This window comes from Dendrobates tinctorius, unplaced genomic scaffold (assembly GCF_039654945.1).
Source record: "Dendrobates tinctorius isolate UK_male_01 unplaced genomic scaffold, ASM3965494v1 ptg000146l, whole genome shotgun sequence".
In the NCBI taxonomy this organism is placed as follows: Eukaryota; Metazoa; Chordata; class Amphibia; order Anura; family Dendrobatidae; genus Dendrobates; species Dendrobates tinctorius.
Genome location: NW_027361813.1, coordinates 1,601,087 through 1,624,796, shown reverse-complemented (window position 1 = coordinate 1,624,796; position 23,710 = coordinate 1,601,087). Strand labels below are relative to the sequence as shown.

At 52.5% G+C, this 23,710-nt stretch overlaps 1 protein-coding gene across 1 annotated transcript in view; it reads left to right on the top strand.

The window, feature by feature from the left end:
• Window positions 1-23,710, top strand: part of SLC5A2 (solute carrier family 5 member 2) — a 114,522-nt gene that overhangs the window by 90,121 nt on the left and 691 nt on the right. Inside the window, exons 14-15 of the mRNA XM_073546279.1 lie at window positions 11,961-12,176; window positions 14,155-14,218. Coding sequence (XP_073402380.1) covers window positions 11,961-12,176; window positions 14,155-14,218 — 280 coding nt within the window. The remainder of the gene's footprint in view (window positions 1-11,960; window positions 12,177-14,154; window positions 14,219-23,710) is intronic.

Below are 23,710 nucleotides of genomic sequence, written 5' to 3'. Positions count from 1 at the left end.
ACTGATACAGAGGGGCGAGAGGACCCTGGGCTTTCAGGCTTAGATGCTACAGGATGGTGGGGAAGGAGACAGTAGGTTGGTGGGTTGCAGCAGTTCCGGTGTTGGTTGAGGCGGTAGCTCCGGTAGTGGTGAGAGAGAAGGAGGTAGCGGGGTCATTGCAGGCTGTAAGCTTTCCTGAAGAGGTGGGTTTTCAGGTTCTGTCTGAAGGATCCGAATGTGGTTGATAGTCGGACATGTTGGGGCAAAGAATTCCAGAGGATGGGGGTTATTCTGGAGAAGTCTTGGAGGCGGTTGGGTGAGGAGCGAATAAGTGTGGAGGAGAGAAGTAGATCTTGGGAGGACCAGAGATTATGTGAGGGAAGATATCGGGAGATTAGTTCAGAGACATATGGAGGAGACAGGTTATAGATTGAGCTTGTAGGTCAGTATTAGTAATTTGAACTGGATACGCTGAGGGAATGGAAGCCAGTGAAGAGATTTGCAGAGAGGAGAAGCGGAGGAGTAGCGAGGAGATGTTAGATAGGGAGGTTATGGGGTTTGGGCATTGGTCTGGTATACAAAGGGGTTGTGGTGGTTGAACAATGAAGACTTGCCTTGTTCGGTCGATCTTATTTTTGAAGTGTGCGGCAAAGTCCTCGGCAGAGATGAGGGAGGATGGAGGGGGCAGTGGTGGGCGGAGGAGGGAGTTGAAAGTTTTGAATAACTGTTTGGGATTGTAGGATAGGGAAGATACGAGGGTTGTGAAGTAGGCTTGTTTAGCAGAGGTGAGGGCAGATTTGAAAGCGAGTGTTGCCTGTTTGAATGCAGTGAAGTCATCTTGCGAATTTGTTTTCTTCCAACGCCGTTCATGTATTCTATATGTCTATATCTATTCTTTATTACATAGTAACATAGTAACATAGTTATTAAGGTTGAAGGGAGACTTTAAGTCCATCTAGTTCACCCCATATCCTATCCTAACTTGCCCTAACATGTTGATCCAGAGGAAGGCAAAAAAAACCCATGTGGCAACAGTAAGCTTCACATTGGGGAAAAAAATTCCTTCCCGACTCCACATATGGCAATCAGACGAGCTCCCTGGATCAACGCAATATTAAGGAGACTAGTGTATATACCCTGTAATATTATACTTTTCAAGAAAGGCATCCAGTCCCTTCTTACATGTTAGTAGGGAATCACTCATTACAACATCATATGGCAGAGAGTTCCATAGTCTCACTGCTCTTACAGTAAAGAATCCGTGTCTGTGAGTATGCTTAAACCTTCTTTCCTCCAGACGTAGCGGATGCCCCCTTGTCCCCGTCACAGGTCTAAGAGTAAAAAGATCATTAGAAAGGTCTTTATATTGTCCCCGCATATATTTATACATTGTAATAAGATCACCCCTAAGCCTTCGATTCTCCAAACTAAATAACCCCAAGTGTAATAGAATCATAGAATCGTAGAGTTGGAAGGGACCTCCTGGGCCATCTGGTCCAACCCCCTGCTCAAAGCAGGATTCGCTAAATCATCCCAGTCAGATGTCTGTCCAGCCTCTGTTTGAAGACATCCATTGAAGGAGAACTCACCACTTCTCGTGGCAGCTTGTTCCACTCATTAATCACTCTAACTGTCAAAAAGTTTTTTCTAATATCTAATCTGTGTCTCCTCCCATTCAGTTTCATCCCATTGCTTCTAGTCTTTCCTTGTGCAAATGAGAATAAAGATGATCCTTCTACAATGTGACAGCCCTTGAGATATTTGTAGACAGCTATTAAGTCTCCTCTCAGTCTTCTCTTTTGCAAACTAAACAATCCCAAATCCTGCAACCTTTCCTCATAAGACAGGGTTTGCAGACCGGTCACCATTCTGGTCGCTCTTTTCTGAACTTGCTCCAGTTTGTTGATGTCTTTTTTAAAATGTGGTGCCCAAAACTGGACACAATATTCCAGATGAGGTCTGACCAAAGAGGAGTAGAGGGAAATAATGACTTCACGTGATCTAGACTGTATGCTTCTGTTAATACATCCTAGAATTGCATTTGCTTTTTTTGCTGCTGCATCACACTGTTGACTCATATTCAGTTTGTGATCTATTAGTATACCCAAGTCTTTTTCCCATGTGCTGTTGCTTAGCCCTATTATTCCCATTCTATATATGCTTTTTTCCTTTTTATTGCCCAGATGTAATACTTTGCATTTTTCCCTGTTAAAAACCATTCTGTTAGTTGCTGCCCACTTCTCCAGTTTATTTATATCTTTTTGAATCCTCTCTCTCTCTTCTCTAGTATTAGCTATCCCTCCTAGCTTTGTGTCATCAGCAAATTTAATCAGTTTACCCTCAATTCCTTCATCTAAATCGTTGATAAAGATGTTGAACAATACAGGTCCCAGGACAGAGCCCTGTGGTACATACCCTGTCTTGGTATTGCAGACCCCCCAGTTCCCTAATAACCTTGGTCGCTCTTCTCTGCACCCGCTCCAGTTCAGCTATGTCTTTCTTATACACCGGAGACCAGAACTGTACACAGTATTCTAAGTGTGGTCGCACTAGTGACTTATATAGAGGTAACATTATGTTCTCCTCATGAGCATCTATGCCTCTTTTAATGCATCCGATTATTTTATTTGCCTTTGCAGCAGCTGCCTGACACTGGCCACTAAATGTGATTTTGTCGTCCACCCATACACCCAAGTCTTTTTCAGTGACAGTTTTGCCCAGTGTTTTACAATTAAGCACATAATTATACATCTTGTTCGTTCTACCCAAGCTGTCAGTGTGATTTTACTGTATTGCGCACTGAATTGTCGGCTTTTGTTAAAGGACACTGATGCGTATTTCTCGCAAGTCACACATCTGGTCCGTATTTTTCTCGCCCCATTGACTTGCATTGGCGTATTTTGGCCGTAATACGCTGACAATCGCAGCATGCTGCCAATGTCTCAGCCTGTAAAATAAGGCCGAGAAATCTACGGATGATGGGAGCTGTCCCATAGAGAATCATTGGTCCGTGTGCAATGCTTGGTTTTAGCGCCTCTAAGTCGTCCGTATTTCTCTCTAGTGTGACCCCGACCTTTGTTTTGACTACGTGGTTAGTAATGGGGATGTCTGACAGTGGACATTAAACAGCTGACATCAACTCCAAAATCATTACCCTGATTGACACGGCACCAGTACAAGCGGGAAGAGCTAAGGCTAAGTGCCAGAATGCACCATTTCTGGGAAAGGGCCAATATCCAACACCCTTCCTAGCCTATTAAAATCAGCCCGCTTTGCTTTAGCTAGATACTAAAAATATGGGGGACCCCACATCATTTTTTTTTGGGTCCCCCATTTTAAATAACCAGCAAAGGCAAAGCAGAAAGCTGCGGGCTGATTTTAATAGGCTAGGAAGGGTGTTGGATATTGACCCCTTCCCAGCTTAATAAGATCAGCTCAAAGCTGTCTGCTTCCTCTTGGATGGTAATAAAAATAGGGGGAACCCATTTCATTTAATCAATAACAAGTACAGTCAAATACATACGCAAGGCACTGCTCCACTCCTACACATGGACCTCTGTCTCCTGGTTCAGGATTATTTTTCCTTTTTTTATCTTTTTGTTATTTTAAGTCATTTTCATATCCACATTTATTTGCAGTGAAATTTTCCTGTTCTTACCTACATCTTGCTTCCTTTTGCAGCCCCCTAACCCATGCTATGACCATTTTACAGCACCAAAGTTTGGGTCCCCGGGTCTGGGATCAAGTTCTGATACCTGAATCAATCTTTTTTCTCAAGTTCGACCAAATATGAACTTCCACAGATCCGGTCATCTCTAATCACTACCCATCCCCCACTATACATGATCTGTCTCCTGGCAGGGGGTCTCTGGGTGAGGTTTAGGGTATCGTGTAGCATCACATCTGGGGGTCTCTGGGTGAGGTTTAGGGTATCGTGTAGCATCACATCTGGGGGTCTCTGGGTGAGGTTTAGGGTATCGTGTAGCATCACATCTGGGGGTCTCTGGATGAGGTTTAGGGTATTGTGTAGCATCACATCTGGGGGTCTCTGGGTGAGGTTTAGGGTATCGTGTAGCATCACATCTGGGGGTCTCTGGGTGAGGTTTAGGGTATCGTGTAGCATCACATCTGGGGGTCTCTGGGTGAGATTTAGGGTATATTGTAGCATCACATCTGGGGGTCTCTGGGTGAGGTTTAGGGTATATTGTAGCATCACATCTGGGGGTCTCTGGGTGAGGTTTAGGGTATCGTGTAGCATCACATCTGGGGGTCTCTGGGTGAGGTTTAGGGTATCGTGTAGCATCACATCTGGGGGTCTCTGGGTGAGGTTTAGGGTATTGTGTAGCATCACATCTGGGGGTCTCTGGGTGAGGTTTAGGGTATATTGTAGCATCACATCTGGGGGTCTCTGGATGAGGTTTAGGGTATATTGTAGCATCACATCTGGGGGTCTCTGGGTGAGGTTTAGGGTATATTGTAGCATCACATCTGGGGGTCTCTGGATGAGGTTTAGGGTATATTGTAGCATCACATCTGGGGGTCTCTGGGTGAGGTTTAGGGTATATTGTAGCATCACATCTGGGGGTCTCTGGGTGAGATTTAGGGTATCGTGTAGCATCACATCTGGGGGTCTCTGGGTGAGATTTAGGGTATATTGTAGCATCACATCTGGGGGTCTCTGGGTGAGGTTTAGGGTATATTGTAGCATCACATCTGGGGGTCTCTGGGTGAGGTTTAGGGTATATTGTAGCATCACATCTGGGGGTCTCTGGGTGAGGTTTAGGGTATATTGTAGCATCACATCTGGGGGTCTCTGGATGAGGTTTAGGGTATATTGTAGCATCACATCTGGGGGTCTCTGGGTGAGGTTTAGGGTATATTGTAGCATCACATCTGGGGGTCTCTGGGTGAGGTTTAGGGTATTGTGTAGCATCACATCTGGGGGTCTCTGGGTGAGGTTTAGGGTATATTGTAGCATCACATCTGGGGGTCTCTGGATGAGGTTTAGGGTATATTGTAGCATCACATCTGGGGGTCTCTGGATGAGGTTTAGGGTATTGTGTAGCATCACATCTGGGGGTCTCTGGGTGAGGTTTAGGGTATATTGTAGCATCACATCTGGGGGTCTCTGGATGAGGTTTAGGGTATATTGTAGCATCACATCTGGGGGTCTCTGGGTGAGGTTTAGGGTATCGTGTAGCATCACATCTGGGGGTCTCTGGGTGAGGTTTAGGGTATCGTGTAGCATCACATCTGGGGGTCTCTGGGTGAGGTTTAGGGTATTGTGTAGCATCACATCTGGGGGTCTCTGGGTGAGGTTTAGGGTATATTGTAGCATCACATCTGGGGGTCTCTGGATGAGGTTTAGGGTATATTGTAGCATCACATCTGGGGGTCTCTGGGTGAGGTTTAGGGTATCGTGTAGCATCACATCTGGGGGTCTCTGGGTGAGATTTAGGGTATATTGTAGCATCACATCTGGGGGTCTCTGGATGAGGTTTAGGGTATCGTGTAGCATCACATCTGGGGGTCTCTGGGTGAGATTTAGGGTATATTGTAGCATCACATCTGGGGGTCTCTGGATGAGGTTTAGGGTATATTGTAGCATCACATCTGGGGGTCTCTGGGTGAGGTTTAGGGTATCGTGTAGCATCACATCTGGGGGTCTCTGGGTGAGATTTAGGGTATATTGTAGCATCACATCTGGGGGTCTCTGGGTGAGGTTTAGGGTATCGTGTAGCATCACATCTGGGGGTCTCTGGGTGAGATTTAGGGTATATTGTAGCATCACATCTGGGGGTCTCTGGGTGAGGTTTAGGGTATCGTGTAGCATCACATCTGGGGGTCTCTGGGTGAGGTTTAGGGTATTGTGTAGCATCACATCTGGGGGTCTCTGGGTGAGGTTTAGGGTATATTGTAGCATCACATCTGGGGGTCTCTGGATGAGGTTTAGGGTATATTGTAGCATCACATCTGGGGGTCTCTGGGTGAGGTTTAGGGTATCGTGTAGCATCACATCTGGGGGTCTCTGGGTGAGATTTAGGGTATATTGTAGCATCACATCTGGGGGTCTCTGGATGAGGTTTAGGGTATCGTGTAGCATCACATCTGGGGGTCTCTGGGTGAGATTTAGGGTATATTGTAGCATCACATCTGGGGGTCTCTGGATGAGGTTTAGGGTATATTGTAGCATCACATCTGGGGGTCTCTGGGTGAGGTTTAGGGTATCGTGTAGCATCACATCTGGGGGTCTCTGGGTGAGATTTAGGGTATATTGTAGCATCACATCTGGGGGTCTCTGGGTGAGGTTTAGGGTATCGTGTAGCATCACATCTGGGGGTCTCTGGGTGAGGTTTAGGGTATCGTGTAGCATCACATCTGGGGGTCTCTGGGTGAGGTTTAGGGTATATTGTAGCATCACATCTGGGGGTCTCTGGATGAGGTTTAGGGTATATTGTAGCATCACATCTGGGGGTCTCTGGGTGAGGTTTAGGGTATCGTGTAGCATCACATCTGGGGGTCTCTGGGTGAGATTTAGGGTATATTGTAGCATCACATCTGGGGGTCTCTGGGTGAGGTTTAGGGTATCGTGTAGCATCACATCTGGGGGTCTCTGGGTGAGATTTAGGGTATATTGTAGCATCACATCTGGGGGTCTTTGGGTGAGGTTTAGGGTATATTGTAGCATCACATCTGGGGGTCTTTGGGTGAGGTTTAGGGTATATTGTAGCATCACATCTGGGGGTCTCTGGATGAGGTTTAGGGTATTGTGTAGCATCACATCTGGGGGTCTCTGGGTGAGGTTTAGGGTATATTGTAGCATCACATCTGGGGGTCTTTGGGTGAGGTTTAGGGTATATTGTAGCATCACATCTGGGGGTCTCTGGATGAGGTTTAGGGTATTGTGTAGCATCACATCTGGGGGTCTCTGGGTGAGGTTTAGGGTATCGTGTAGCATCACATCTGGGGGTCTCTGGGTGAGGTTTAGGGTATCGTGTAGCATCACATCTGGGGGTCTCTGGGTGAGATTTAGGGTATATTGTAGCATCACATCTGGGGGTCTCTGGGTGAGGTTTAGGGTATATTGTAGCATCACATCTGGGGGTCTCTGGATGAGGTTTAGGGTATTGTGTAGCATCACATCTGGGGGTCTCTGGGTGAGGTTTAGGGTATATTGTAGCATCACATCTGGGGGTCTCTGGGTGAGGTTTAGGGTATCGTGTAGCATCACATCTGGGGGTCTCTGGGTGAGATTTAGGGTATATTGTAGCATCACATCTGGGGGTCTTTGGGTGAGGTTTAGGGTATATTGTAGCATCACATCTGGGGGTCTTTGGGTGAGGTTTAGGGTATATTGTAGCATCACATCTGGGGGTCTCTGGATGAGGTTTAGGGTATATTGTAGCATCACATCTGGGGGTCTTTGGGTGAGGTTTAGGGTATATTGTAGCATCACATCTGGGGGTCTCTGGATGAGGTTTAGGGTATTGTGTAGCATCACATCTGGGGGTCTCTGGGTGAGGTTTAGGGTATCGTGTAGCATCACATCTGGGGGTCTCTGGGTGAGATTTAGGGTATTGTGTAGCATCACATCTGGGGGTCTCTGGGTGAGGTTTAGGGTATATTGTAGCATCACATCTGGGGGTCTTTGGGTGAGGTTTAGGGTATCGTGTAGCATCACATCTGGGGGTCTCTGGGTGAGGTTTAGGGTATATTGTAGCATCACATCTGGGGGTCTTTGGGTGAGGTTTAGGGTATATTGTAGCATCACATCTGGGGGTCTCTGGATGAGGTTTAGGGTATTGTGTAGCATCACATCTGGGGGTCTCTGGGTGAGGTTTAGGGTATCGTGTAGCATCACATCTGGGGGTCTCTGGGTGAGATTTAGGGTATTGTGTAGCATCACATCTGGGGGTCTCTGGGTGAGGTTTAGGGTATATTGTAGCATCACATCTGGGGGTCTTTGGGTGAGGTTTAGGGTATCGTGTAGCATCACATCTGGGGGTCTCTGGGTGAGATTTAGGGTATTGTGTAGCATCACATCTGGGGGTCTCTGGGTGAGGTTTAGGGTATATTGTAGCATCACATCTGGGGGTCTCTGGATGAGGTTTAGGGTATATTGTAGCATCACATCTGGGGGTCTCTGGATGAGGTTTAGGGTATCGTGTAGCATCACATCTGGGGGTCTCTGGGTGAGGTTTAGGGTATATTGTAGCATCACATCTGGGGGTCTCTGGATGAGGTTTAGGGTATCGTGTAGCATCACATCTGGGGGTCTCTGGGTGAGGTTTAGGGTATATTGTAGCATCACATCTGGGGGTCTCTGGGTGAGGTTTAGGGTATCGTGTAGCATCACATCTGGGGGTCTCTGGATGAGGTTTAGGGTATATTGTAGCATCACATCTGGGGGTCTCTGGATGAGGTTTAGGGTATATTGTAGCATCACGTCTGGGGGTCTCTGGGTGAGGTTTAGGGTATTGTGTAGCATCACATCTGGGGGTCTCTGGGTGAGGTTTAGGGTATCGTGTAGCATCACATCTGGGGGTCTCTGGGTGAGGTTTAGGGTATCGTGTAGCATCACATCTGGGGGTCTCTGGGTGAGGTTTAGGGTATCGTGTAGCATCACATCTGGGGGTCTCTGGATGAGGTTTAGGGTATATTGTAGCATCACATCTGGGGGTCTCTGGGTGAGGTTTAGGGTATCGTGTAGCATCACATCTGGGGGTCTCTGGGTGAGATTTAGGGTATCGTGTAGCATCACATCTGGGGGTCTCTGGATGAGGTTTAGGGTATATTGTAGCATCACATCTGGGGGTCTCTGGGTGAGGTTTAGGGTATCGTGTAGCATCACATCTGGGGGTCTCTGGGTGAGGTTTAGGGTATATTGTAGCATCACATCTGGGGGTCTCTGGGTGAGGTTTAGGGTATATTGTAGCATCACATCTGGGGGTCTCTGGGTGAGATTTAGGGTATATTGTAGCATCACATCTGGGGGTCTCTGGGTGAGGTTTAGGGTATATTGTAGCATCACATCTGGGGGTCTCTGGATGAGGTTTAGGGTATATTGTAGCATCACATCTGGGGGTCTCTGGGTGAGGTTTAGGGTATTGTGTAGCATCACATCTGGGGGTCTCTGGGTGAGGTTTAGGGTATCGTGTAGCATCACATCTGGGGGTCTCTGGGTGAGGTTTAGGGTATATTGTAGCATCACATCTGGGGGTCTCTGGGTGAGGTTTAGGGTATATTGTAGCATCACATCTGGGGGTCTCTGGGTGAGGTTTAGGGTATCGTGTAGCATCACATCTGGGGGTCTCTGGGTGAGGTTTAGGGTATTGTGTAGCATCACATCTGGGGGTCTCTGGGTGAGGTTTAGGGTATCGTGCAGCATCACATCTGGGGGGGTCTCTGGGTGAGGTTTAGGGTATCGTGTAGCATCACATCTGGGGGTCTCTGGGTGAGGTTTAGGGTATATTGTAGCATCACATCTGGGGGTCTCTGGATGAGGTTTAGGGTATTGTGTAGCATCACATCTGGGGGTCTCTGGGTGAGGTTTAGGGTATATTGTAGCATCAAATCTGGGGGTCTCTGGGTGAGGTTTAGGGTATCGTGTAGCATCACATCTGGGGGGGTCTCTGGGTGAGGTTTAGGGTATCGTGTAGCATCACATCTGGGGGTCTCTGGGTGAGGTTTAGGGTATATTGTAGCATCACATCTGGGGGTCTCTGGATGAGGTTTAGGGTATCGTGTAGCATCACATCCGGGGGTCTCTGGGTGAGGTTTAGGGTATCGTGTAGCATCACATCTGGGGGTCTCTGGGTGAGGTTTAGGGTATTGTGTAGCATCACATCTGGGGGTCTCTGGGTGAGGTTTAGGGTATATTGTAGCATCACATCTGGGGGTCTCTGGATGAGGTTTAGGGTATTGTGTAGCATCATATCTGGGGGTCTCTGGGTGAGGTTTAGGGTATATTGTAGCATCACATCTGGGGGTCTCTGGGTGAGGTTTAGGGTATCGTGTAGCATCACATCTGGGGGGGTCTCTGGGTGAGGTTTAGGGTATCGTGTAGCATCACATCTGGGGGTCTCTGGGTGAGGTTTAGGGTATTGTGTAGCATCACATCTGGGGGTCTCTGGGTGAGGTTTAGGGTATATTGTAGCATCACATCTGGGGGTCTCTGGGTGAGGTTTAGGGTATCGTGTAGCATCACATCTGGGGGTCTCTGGATGAGGTTTAGGGTATATTGTAGCATCACATCTGGGGGTCTCTGGGTGAGGTTTAGGGTATCGTGCATCACATCTGGGGGTCTCTGGGTGAGGTTTAGGGTATATTGTAGCATCACATCTGGGGGTCTCTGGATGAGGTTTAGGGTATCGTGTAGCATCACATCTGGGGGTCTCTGGGTGAGGTTTAGGGTATTGTGTAGCATCACATCTGGGGGTCTCGGTGAGGTTTAGGGTATATTGTAGCATCACATCTGGGGGTCTCTGGGTGAGGTTTAGGGTATCGTGTAGCATCACATCTGGGGGGGTCTCTGGGTGAGGTTTAGGGTATTGTGTAGCATCACATCTGGGGGGGTCTCTGGGTGAGGTTTAGGGTATCGTGTAGCATCACATCTGGGGGTCTCTGGGTGAGGTTTAGGGTATCGTGTAGCATCACATCTGGGGGGGTCTCTGGGTGAGGTTTAGGGTATTGTGTAGCATCACATCTGGGGGTCTCTGGGTGAGGTTTAGGGTATCGTGTAGCATCACATCTGGGGGTCTTTGGGTGAGGTTTAGGGTATCGTGTAGCATCACATCTGGGGGTCTCTGGGTGAGGTTTAGGGTATATTGTAGCATCACATCTGGGGGTCTCTGGGTGAGGTTTAGGGTATATTGTAGCATCACATCTGGGGGTCTCTGGGTGAGGTTTAGGGTATCGTGTAGCATCACATCTGGGGGTCTCTGGATGAGGTTTAGGGTATATTGTAGCATCACATCTGGGGGTCTCTGGGTGAGGTTTAGGGTATCGTGCAGCATCACATCTGGGGGTCTCTGGGTGAGGTTTAGGGTATATTGTAGCATCACATCTGGGGGTCTCTGGGTGAGGTTTAGGGTATATTGTAGCATCACATCTGGGGGTCTCTGGATGAGGTTTAGGGTATCGTGTAGCATCACATCTGGGGGTCTCTGGGTGAGGTTTAGGGTATTGTGTAGCATCACATCTGGGGGTCTCTGGGTGAGGTTTAGGGTATCGTGTAGCATCACATCTGGGGGGGTCTCTGGGTGAGGTTTAGGGTATTGTGTAGCATCACATCTGGGGGTCTCTGGGTGAGGTTTAGGGTATTGTGTAGCATCACATCTGGGGGTCTTTGGGTGAGGTTTAGGGTATCGTGTAGCATCACATCTGGGGATCTCTGGGTGAGGTTTAGGGTATATTGTAGCATCACATCTGGGGGTCTCTGGGTGAGGTTTAGGGTATATTGTAGCATCACATCTGGGGGTCTCTGGGTGAGGTTTAGGGTATCGTGTAGCATCACATCTGGGGGTCTCTGGATGAGGTTTAGGGTATATTGTAGCATCACATCTGGGGGTCTCTGGGTGAGGTTTAGGGTATCGTGCAGCATCACATCTGGGGGTCTCTGGGTGAGGTTTAGGGTATATTGTAGCATCACATCTGGGGGTCTCTGGGTGAGGTTTAGGGTATATTGTAGCATCACATCTGGGGGTCTCTGGATGAGGTTTAGGGTATCGTGTAGCATCACATCTGGGGGTCTCTGGGTGAGGTTTAGGGTATTGTGTAGCATCACATCTGGGGGTCTCTGGGTGAGGTTTAGGGTATATTGTAGCATCACATCTGGGGGTCTCTGGGTGAGGTTTAGGGTATATTGTAGCATCACATCTGGGGGTCTCTGGGTGAGGTTTAGGGTATCGTGTAGCATAATATTTGCTATTATTTTGGACATGTTGTTCCCCCTCTCATCCATTTGCTGTTTCTGTTCATAGGGGGCGTTTTGGGGTCTGATCGGGGGCCTCATCCTGGGTCTCTGCCGTATGGTGCCAGAATTCATCTATGGTTCTGGAAGCTGCTTCGCCCCGAGCTCGTGCCCAGCGCTGATCTGTGGAGTGCATTACCTCTACTTCGCCATCATCCTTTTTGTCTGTACTGCTCTCATTATTGTGGCTGTATCTTACTGCACCCCTCCTATCCCCGAATCACAGGTGAGCACCTCCACGGCGAGGCCTGCTGGAGTGACGGGGACCCATGCCCTTGTCTCTGTAAGCGGGTGATTTAGGCCTCATGGTAACTTTACCCCCTTACAGCGGACAGTAGTCTCCTGTACGGTGATTCGCTCATGTTCCCTCGATCCCTGCACAATAAGGTTCACAGCAGGTCTAGGGATCCCAGCGGGCAGCTCAGCCACCGTCATGGGGCCCTGGCTTCTGCATTGTTTTCAATAGCCCATGTGTAGGCTGAGGCTCCCCCACCTTCTGTGGCGTGGTACAGCATACCACAGGGGTCAGAGCCGCGCACGCTCGCAGCGTACCACGGGGGTCAGAGCCGCGCACGCTCGCAGCGTACCACGGGGGTCAGAGCCGCGCACGCTCGCAGCGTACCACGGGGGTCAGAGCCGTGCAGGCTCGCAGCGTACCACGGGGGTCAGAGCCGTGCAGGCTCGCAGCGTACCACGGGGGTCAGAGCCGCACACGCTCGCAGCGTACCACGGGGGTCAGAGCCGCGCACGCTCGCAGCGTACCACGGGGGTCAGAGCCGCACACGCTCGCAGCGTACCACGGGGGTCAGAGCCGCACACGCTCGCAGCGTACCACGGGGGTCAGAGCCGCGCACGCTCGCAGCGTACCACGGGGGTCAGAGCCGCGCACGCTCGCAGCGTACCACGGGGGTCAGAGCCGCGCACGCTCGCAGCGTACCACGGGGGTCAGAGCCGTGCAGGCTCGCAGCGTACCACGGGGGTCAGAGCCGCACACGCTCGCAGCGTACCACGGGGGTCAGAGCCGCGCACGCTCGCAGCGTACCACGGGGGTCAGAGCCGCACACGCTCGCAGCGTACCACGGGGGTCAGAGCCGCGCACGCTCGCAGCGTACCACGGGGGTCAGAGCCGTGCAGGCTCGCAGCGTACCACGGGGGTCAGAGCCGTGCAGGCTCGCAGCGTACCACGGGGGTCAGAGCCGCACACGCTCGCAGCGTACCACGGGGGTCAGAGCCGCGCACGCTCGCAGCGTACCACGGGGGTCAGAGCCGCACACGCTCGCAGCGTACCACGGGGGTCAGAGCCGCACACGCTCGCAGCGTACCACGGGGGTCAGAGCCGCGCACGCTCGCAGCGTACCACGGGGGTCAAAGCCGCGCAGGCTCGCAGCGTACCACGGGGGTCAGAGCCGCGCACGCTCGCAGCGTACCACGGGGGTCAGAGCCGCGCACGCTCGCAGCGTACCACGGGGGTCAGAGCCGCACACGCTCGCAGCGTACCACGGGGGTCAGAGCCGCGCACGCTCGCAGCGTACCACGGGGGTCAAAGCCGCGCAGGCTCGCAGCGTACCACGGGGGTCAGAGCCGCACACGCTCGCAGCGTACCACGGGGGTCAGAGCCGCGCACGCTCGCAGCGTACCACGGGGGTCAAAGCCGCGCAGGCTCGCAGCGTACCACGGGGGTCAGAGCCGCGCACGCTCGCAGCGTACCACGGGGTCAGAGCCGCGCACGCTCGCAGCGTACCACGGGGGTCAGAGCCACGCACGCTCGCAGCGTACCACGGGGGTCAGAGCCACGCACGCTCGCAGCGTATCACAGGGTTCAGGGCCGCGCACGCTCGCAGCGTCCCACAGGGTTCAGGGCTGCGCACGCTCGCATCGTATCACAGGGTCAGAGCCACGCACGCTCGCAGCGTCCCACAGGGTTCAGGGCCGCGCACGCTCGCATCGTATCACAGGGTCAGAGCCACGCACGCTCGCAGCGTCCCACAGGGTTCAGGGCCGCGCACGCTCGCAGCGTACCACGGGGTCAGAGCCACGCACGCTCGCAGCGTATCACAGGGTTCAGGGCCGCGCACGCTCACAGCGTCCCACAGGGTTCAGGGCCGCGCACGCTCGCATCGTATCACAGGGTCAGAGCCACGCACGCTCGCAGCGTATCACAGGGGTCAGGGTCGCACACGCTCACGCTGCCTGTCTCTTCACAGCTTCATCGCTTGGTTTTCAGCCTCCGTCACAGTCAGGATTTGCAGGAGGAAGCAGGAATTTCAGGTAAGAGATAATCCTGGGCTGTTAAATACATGGTAAGGAACATGGCAGACATTTCAGCACCACACTCTGTGCATTGCCCTGTCTAACCATAGTCAGAAAGGTCCCGAGGAGCCACATGGTGAGGGAACATAGATGAACAGACAGCATCCAATCATGTCGAAAGAAAATGCAAAGCTTCTTTACTCTGCCATGAAGAGCAACGTTTCCACCTACCAGAGGTCTTCTTCAACCATAACAAAATGGTGGAAGAGGCCGTGTGTAATTAGCATAGATCGCTAGTGAAGCACCAGTCACAGCCCTCGTCATCCCATCAAACAACTCTACACTGAAGATCCAGAGAGAATATGCAAAATGTGCAGAAATCCACGTATAAGGTCCACAATGCACATACGAGCGTGCAAGGAGCACAATAAACTCTGGGAGGAGGAAAAGGGGTCGGTCACCATCCACCAATCACACAAAAGTAAGGCCAATCAGTATAGGCTCATCGAGGATATCCTTCAATCTGTCACCCCCTCTCCTGGGTACCGGTACACTGTCGATAGCCCTAATCTGTCACCCCCTCTCCTGGGTACCGGTACACTATCGATAGCCCATAATCTGTCACCCCCTCTCCTGGGTACCGGTACACTGTCGATAGCCCTAATCTGTCACCCCCTCTCCTGCGTACCGGTAGACCTTCAATAGCCCTAATCTGTCACCCCCTGTCCTGGGTACCGGTAGATCGTCGATAGTCCTAATCTGCCACCCCCTCTCCTGATTACCGGTAGACCGTCGATAGCCCCCTAATCTGTCACCCCCTCTCCTGCGTACCAGTAGACCATCAATAGCCCTAATCTTTCACCCCCTCTCCTGGGTACCGGTAGACCGTCGATATCCCTAATCTGTCACCCCCTCTCCTGGGTACCGGTAGACCTTCAATAGCCCTAATCTGTCACCCCCTGTCCTGGGTACCGGTAGATCGTCGATAGTCCTAATCTGTCACCCCCTCTCCTGGGTACCGGTACACTGTCGATAGCCCTAATCTGTCACCCCCCTCTCCTGGGTACCGGTACACTATCGATAGCCCATAATCTGTCACCCCCTCTCCTGGGTACCGGTACACTGTCGATAGCCCTAATCTGTCACCCCCTCTCCTGGGTACCGGTACACTGTCGATAGCCCTAATCTGTCACCCCCTCTCCTGGGTACCGGTACACTGTCGATAGCCCTAATCTGTCACCGCCTCTCCTGGGTACCGGTACACTATCGATAGCCCTAATCTGTCACCGCCTCTCCTGGGTACCGGTACACTATCGATAGCCCATAATCTGTCACCCCCTCTCCTGGGTACCGGTACACTGTCGATAGCCCTAATCTGTCACCCCCTCTCCTGGGTACCGGTACACTATCGATAGCCCTAATCTGTCACCCCCTCTCCTGGGTACCGGTACACTATCGATAGCCCTAATCTGTCACCCCCTCTCCTGGGTACCGGTACACTGTCGATAGCCCTAATCTGTCACCGCCTCTCCTGGGTACCGGTACACTATCGATAGGCCTAATCTGTCACCCCCTCCTGGGTACCGGTACACTATCGATAGCCCATAATCTGTCACACCCTCTCCTGGGTACCGGTACACTGTCGATAGCCCTAATCTGTCACACCCTCTCCTGGGTACCGGTACACTATCGATAGCCCTAATCTGTCACCCCCTCTCCTGGGTACCGGTACACTGTCGATAGCCCTAATCTGTCACCCCCTCTCCTGGGTACCGGTACACTGTCGATAGCCCTAATCTGTCACCGCCTCTCCTGGGTACCGGTACACTATCGATAGGCCTAATCTGTCACCCCCTCTCCTGGGTACCGGTACACTATCGATAGCCCTAATCTGTCACCCCCTCTCTTGATTATCGGTAGACTGTCTATAGCCCCCTGTGCTGTCACCCCCTCTCCTGCGTACCGGTAGACCGTCGATAGCCCTAATCTGTCACCCCCTCTCCTGCGTACCGGTAGACCGTCAATAGCCCTAATCTGTCACCCCCTCTCCTGCGTACCGGTAGACCTTCAATAGCCCTAATCTGTCACCCCCTGTCCTGGGTACCGGTACACTATCGATAGCCCTAATCTGTCACCCCCTCTCCTGGGTACCGGTACACTGTCGATAGCCCTAATCTGTCACCCCCTCTCCTGGGTACCGGTACACTATCGATAGCCCTAATCTGTCACCCCCTCTCCTGGGTACCGGTACACTGTCGATAGCCCTAATCTGTCACCGCCTCTCCTGGGTACCGGTACACTATCGATAGGCCTAATCTGTCACCCCCTCCTGGGTACCGGTACACTATCGATAGCCCATAATCTGTCACCCCCTCTCCTGGGTACCGGTACACTATCGATAGCCCTAATCTGTCACCCCCTCTCCTGGGTACCGGTACACTGTCGATAGCCCTAATCTGTCACCGCCTCTCCTGGGTACCGGTACACTATCGATAGGCCTAATCTGTCACCCCCTCCTGGGTACCGGTACACTATCGATAGCCCATAATCTGTCACACCCTCTCCTGGGTACCGGTACACTGTCGATAGCCCTAATCTGTCACACCCTCTCCTGGGTACCGGTACACTGTCGATAGCCCTAATCTGTCACCCCCTCTCCTGGGTACCGGTACACTGTCGATAGCCCTAATCTGTCACCCCCTCTCCTGGGTACCGGTACACTGTCGATAGCCCTAATCTGTCACCGCCTCTCCTGGGTACCGGTACACTATCGATAGGCCTAATCTGTCACCCCCTCTCCTGGGTACCGGTACACTATCGATAGCCCTAATCTGTCACCCCCTCTCTTGATTATCGGTAGACTGTCTATAGCCCCCTGTGCTGTCACCCCCTCTCCTGCGTACCGGTAGACCGTCGATAGCCCTAATCTGTCACCCCCTCTCCTGCGTACCGGTAGACCGTCAATAGCCCTAATCTGTCACCCCCTCTCCTGCGTACCGGTAGACCTTCAATAGCCCTAATCTGTCACCCCCTGTCCTGGGTACCGGTAGATCGTCGATAGTCCTAATCTGCCACCCCCTCTCCTGATTACCGGTAGACCGTCGATAGCCCCCTAATCTGTCACCCCCTCTCCTGCGTACCAGTAGACCATCAATAGCCCTAATCTGTCACCCCCTGTCCTGGGTACCGGTAGACCGTCGATATCCCTAATCTGTCACCCCCTCTCCTGGGTACCGGTAGACCTTCAATAGCCCTAATCTGTCACCCCCTGTCCTGGGTACCGGTAGATCGTCGATAGTCCTAATCTGTCACCCCCTCTCCTGATTACCGGTAGACCGTCGATAGCCCCCTAATCTGTCACCCCCTCTCCTGCGTACCAGTAGACCATCGATATCCCTAATCTGTCACCCCCTTTCCTGATTACCGGTAGACCGTCAATAGCCCTAAGCTGTCACCCCCTCTCCTAGTTACCGGTACTACCGGTCACTACAAATCCGTCCGTTCTTGGCGGTCACTACAGATCCGTCCGTTCTCGGCGGTGACTACAGATCCTTCCGTGTTCGGCGATCAATACAGATCCGTCTGTTCTCTGCAGTCACTACAGATCCGTCTGTTCTCTGCAGTCACTACAGATCCGTCCGTTCTCAGCGGTCACTACAGATCCGTCCGTTCTCTGCGGTCACTACAGATCTGTCCGTTCTCAGCAGTCACTACAGATCCTTCCGTTCTCTGCGGTCACTACAGATCTGTCCGTTCTCAGCGGTCACTACAGATCCTTCCGTTCTCTGCGGTCACTACAGATCTGTCCGTTCTCAGCAGTCACTACAGATCTGTCCGTTCTTAGCAGTCACTACAGATCCTTCCGTTCTCTGCGGTCACTACAGATCCTTCCGTTCTCTGCGGTCACTACAGATCTGTCCGTTCTCAGCAGTCACTACAGATCTGTCCGTTCATAGCAGTCACTACAGATCTGTCCGTTCTCAGCGGTCACTACAGATCCTTCCGTTCTCTGCGGTCACTACAGATTTGTCCGTTCTCAGCGGTCACTACAGATCCTTCCGTTCTCTGCGGTCACTACAGATCTGTCCGTTCTCAGCAGTCACTACAGATCTGTCCGTTCTCAGCGGTCACTACAGATCCTTCCGTTCTCTGCGGTCACTACAGATCCGTCCGTTCTCTGCGGTCACTACAGATCTGTCCGTTCTCAGCAGTCACTACAGATCCTTCCGTTCTCTGCGGTCACTACAGATCTGTCCGTTCTCAGCGGTCACTACAGATCCTTCCGTTCTCTGCGGTCACTACAGATCTTCCGTTCTCTGCGGTCACTACAGATCTGTCCGTTCTCAGCGGTCACTACAGATCTGTCCGTTCTCTGAGGTCACTACAGATCCTTCCGTTCTCTGCGGTCACTACAGATCTGTCCGTTCTCAGCGGTCACTACAGATCTGTCCGTTCTCAGCAGTCACTACAGATCCTTCCGTTCTCTGAGGTCACTACAGATCTGTCCGTTCTCTGCGGTCACTACAGATCCTTCCGTTCTCTGCGGTCACTACAGATCTGTCCGTTCTCAGCGGTCACTACAGATCTGTCCGTTCTCTGAGGTCACTACAGATCCTTCCGTTCTCTGCGGTCACTACAGATCCGTCCGTTCTCTGCGGTCACTACAGATCCGTCCGTTCTCTGCGGTCACTACAGATCCGTCCGTTCTCTGCGGTCACTACTAGAGTTGAGCGACTTTGGTCGGATCGGGTTTCGTGAAACCCGAATGAAACAAAATTTGTTTTGGATGAAACTGGTCCAACTAAGGCAAAAAAGTCAGAGTTTCGTCTGAAACCCGACCCCAATGCAAGTCAATGGGGAATAAAAGTCGGCATTGAGTGGATGACATTGGTCCTTCCGTTCTCGGCGGTCACTACAGATCTGTCCGTTCTCGCCCACCAGGATTCTTATGGTAGAGCTTACACAGTAGACGTGGCAGCACTGGTGCGCACAGTTGCTCTTTGATAGCGCCAGTTCTCGCTGGATCACTGTCCCTCAGTTTCCTCTATCGCAGCATTATTATAAATCTGGAGGAAAACGCCGGAGTAGAAAGGGTACAAACAACAAAGCCGAAGATTATCAACATGTAAAGGACACATCATCAGCCATTCATAGCTTCCAGACACCATGGGGGAGTCCGCCATCGCTGGGGAGTGTGACGTGTAGACACCAAGGCAAATATCACTGTGTCATTAGGAAGATAGAAATCTGCAACATTTCAGTAATGTGTGAACAGGAGCCAGCAGTGGTCAGAGGGCCCATGTAACCCTGTGTGAACAGGAGCCAGCAGTGGTCAGAGGGCCCATGTAACCCTGTGTGAACAGGAGCCAGCAGTGGTCAGAGGGCCCATGTAACCCTGTGTGAACAGGAGCCAGCAGTGGTCAGAGGGCCCATGTAACCCTGTGTGCACAGGAGCCAGCAGTGGTCAGAGGGCCCATGTAACCCTGTGTGAACAGGAGCCAGCAGTGCTCAGAGGGCCCATGTAACCCTGTGTGCACAGGAGCCAGCAGTGGTCAGAGGGCCCATGTAACCCTGTGTGAACAGGAGCCAGCAGTGGTCAGAGGGCCCATGTAACCCTGTGTGAACAGGAGCCAGCAGTGGTCAGAGGGCCCATGTAACCCTGTGTGAACAGGAGCCAGCAGTGCTCAGAGGGCCCATGTAACCCTGTGTGAACAGGAGCCAGCAGTGCTCAGAGGGCCCATGTAACCCTGTGTGAACAGGAGCCAGCAGTGCTCAGAGGGCCCATGTAACCCTGTGTGAACAGGAGCCAGCAGTGCTCAGAGGGCCCATGTAACCCTGTGTGAACAGGAGCCAGCAGTGCTCAGAGGGCCCATGTAACCCCATCTACCCCTGTAACGCAGGAGGACTCAGGAGGCCAAGATTGGGTGAGTGGATAGTACCCCTGCTTTCTCAAGGGGGGGTGTATAGGGATGGTGCCCTGAAGTAACCATGTGACCACCTATTACTCAATGATGCCAGTCATGTGACGTGTGCGCGTCCTGCTAGCACCACCGTCCAGCCATCAAGAATGTGAATGGATTCCAAGCTCCTGAGCATGCGCGGAGGATATAAAGAGGCCAAGCGGTACGGCCTTGATGTGGAAACCTGTATGGAAAGTATTAGGAAAAACTCGCAAGGTTTTACGTTTGCCAGTTTTGATTAAATCAAATCAGGAAGTCGATCAATCGGAGACAAGATCACACAGCCGACGTCTGTCAGTGGCTTCTCTGAGCTCAGATGCCAAGTCACACGTTTTATTACAACCATAGAGCTCAGAAGAGCAGGAAAGGCTTTACACTACCGAGCAGAGGAGGCGCTAGAGTGGGGGAAGAAAGTATCACGATTGGGAATAACAACGTCCTAATTCTGACTTCTCCAGACCAACGTCCTCGGAACTTCTGAACAGTTCCCTCTGTAACAAACAAAACGTAGCACACCGACACCGCTATATCGGATACAACGCCCCTAGAAAGCGAATGCTAAATTATCAGTGATACAGAAACTGTCTGGATGATGATCAAAGCGTTAACATTTACCGTAAGTGTGAACAGCGGGGGGGGGGGGGAACCTGAGAAGCCGTTATATGTAGATCCGCCATTGTATGGGGGGGCTGCTATACATAATCCAGGGGGGCGGCCGTCTAGAGGAACGGAGAGAAGCGGAGTGATGGGTTTAGGCCACTTCCCGCTGTGCCAGGAACCCTAGACGGCTGCCCCCCCCGGATTGTGTGTAGCAGCCCCCCATACAATGGCGGATCCATCTTTATCTCTGTACATTTATTCTGATACCTTTCCTCCTTTCAGTTCTGTTGTATGGAGATGGCGCCTTACCCTTCTTGTGACCATGGATTTAACTCCTGCTGGCGAGACGTACTGAAATAGCAAAATGGTGGAGAAGGAATCAAGTCTGCATCCCCCACTACATAGGAGGGGTTCTCCTCCGGGATGGTGAATGCGTCCGTCAGACATTATGGGCTCCTGCTCTACGCACAGTTCCAGGACAGCAGGCCGCTGTCTCGCCCTGGGGGCTCATTAATGGATTCCATGTGCTCGGTCCGCTTGGTAATGCCGGTGCTGTACCAGCTACTTCTACTTACTTCCCCATCCATGTGTTTATACATTGTGCATTAACATTCGCCCTCATGCGGCGGAGCGTGTGCGCAGTTCATCCCATACCGCTCGGCCTCTTTATGTCCTCCGCGCATGCTCAGGAGCTTGGAATCCATTCACATTCCCACGCGGTTTGGGCTTGATGGTGGTGCTAGCAGGACACGCACGCGGCACATGACTGGCATCATTGGGTAATAGGTGGTCACATGGTTACTTCAGGGCACCATCCCTATACACCCCCCCTTGAGAAACCAAGGGTACTATCCACTCACCCAATCTTGGCCTCCTGAGTCCTCCTGCGTTACAGGGGTAGATGGGGTTACATAGGCCCTCTGACCACTGCTGGCTCCTGTTCACACAGGGTTACATGGGCCCTCTGACCACTGCTGGCTCCTGTTCACGCAGGGTTACATGAGCCCTCTGACCACTGCTGGCTCCTGTTCACGCAGGGTTACATGGGCCCTCTGACCACTGCTGGCTCCTGTGCACGCAGGGTTACATGGGCCCTCTGACCACTGCTGGCTCCTGTTCACGCAGGGTTACATGGGCCCTCTGAGCACTGCTGGCTCCTGTTCACGCAGGGTTACATGGGCCCTCTGACCACTGCTGGCTCCTGTGCACACAGGGTTACATGGGTCCTCTGACCACTGCTGGCTCCTGTGCACACAGGGTTACATGGGCCCTCTGACCACTGCTGGCTCCTGTTCACACAGGGTTACATGGGCCCTCTGACCACTGCTGGCTCCTGTTCACGCAGGGTTACATGAGCCCTCTGACCACTGCTGGCTCCTGTTCACGCAGGGTTACATGGGCCCTCTGACCACTGCTGGCTCCTGTGCACGCAGGGTTACATGGGCCCTCTGACCACTGCTGACTCCTGTTCACGCAGGGTTACATGGGCCCTCTGAGCACTGCTGGCTCCTGTTCACGCAGGGTTACATGGGCCCTCTGAGCACTGCTGGCTCCTGTTCACGCAGGGTTACATGGGCCCTCTGACCACTGCTGGCTCCTGTGCACGCAGGGTTACATGGGCCCTCTGACCACTGCTGGCTCCTGTTCACGCAAGGTTACATGGGCCCTCTGACCACTGCTGGCTCCTGTGCACACAGGGTTACATGGGCCCTCTGACCACTGCTGGCTCCTGTGCACACAGGGTTACATGGGCCCTCTGACCACTGCTGGCTCCTGTGCACACAGGGTTACATGGGTCCTCTGACCACTGCTGGCTCCTGTGCACACAGGGTTACATGGGCCCTCTGACCACTGCTGGCTCCTGTTCACACAGGGTTACATGGGCCCTCTGACCACTGCTGGCTCCTGTGCACACAGGGTTACATGGGCCCTCTGACCACTGCTGGCTCCTGTGCACACAGGGTTACATGGGCCCTCTGACCACTGCTGGCTCCTGTGCACACAGGGTTACATGGGCCCTCTGACCACTGCTGGCTCCTGTGCACACAGGGTTACATGGGTCCTCTGACCACTGCTGGCTCCTGTTCACACAGGGTTACATGGGCCCTCTGACCACTGCTGGCTCCTGTGCACACAGGGTTACATGGGCCCTCTGACCACTGCTGGCTCCTGTGCACACAGGGTTACATGGGCCCTCTGACCACTGCTGGCTCCTGTTCGCACACGGTTACATAGGCCCTCTGAGCACTGCTGGCTCCTGTTCGCACAGGGTTACATAGGTCCTCTGACCACTGCTGGCTCCTGTTCGCACAGGGTTACATAGGTCCTCTGACCACTGGCTCCTGTTCACACATTACTGAAATGTTGCAGATTTCTATCTTCCTGATGACACAGTGATATTTGCCTTGGTGTCTACACGTCACACTCCCCAGCGATGGCGGACTCCCCCATGGTGTCAGGAAGCTATGAATGGCTGGATGTCTCCTTTACACTTTGATGATCTTTGGCTTCGCTGTTTTTACCCAGGCTACTCCGGATTTATAATATGCCTTGGAGTTGTGGTGAGAATGGCACCTAGTCTCAATCCAACTAGCAGCCGGCGCGAGCCCATAGTCTAGACTAGTGGCCAGGACCCCGACCCAAACGTTCACTCACCCGGAGCACCCAACCACCCAGGGACCCGGGAAGCCAAGGAACGATTCTCCCGGAGATCGAGGGTGAGACAGACGCCGGTAGATGTGAGCAAGCCGCGCCTCTGCCGGCAGTCACAGGTGTAGGTCTTAGATGCAGTAACAGCGCCCCCTATGCACTGGTGGGGGTGAGGGCTGCAGCGCGATCTCACACAGGATGGATGACTGTGTCTGGTCCAGAAATGGCCTCAGCAGCAGCTCATGCACCACGACGCTCTTGAACAGGGCAACTGTTGGGGGGGGGGGGGGGACTGTGCCTT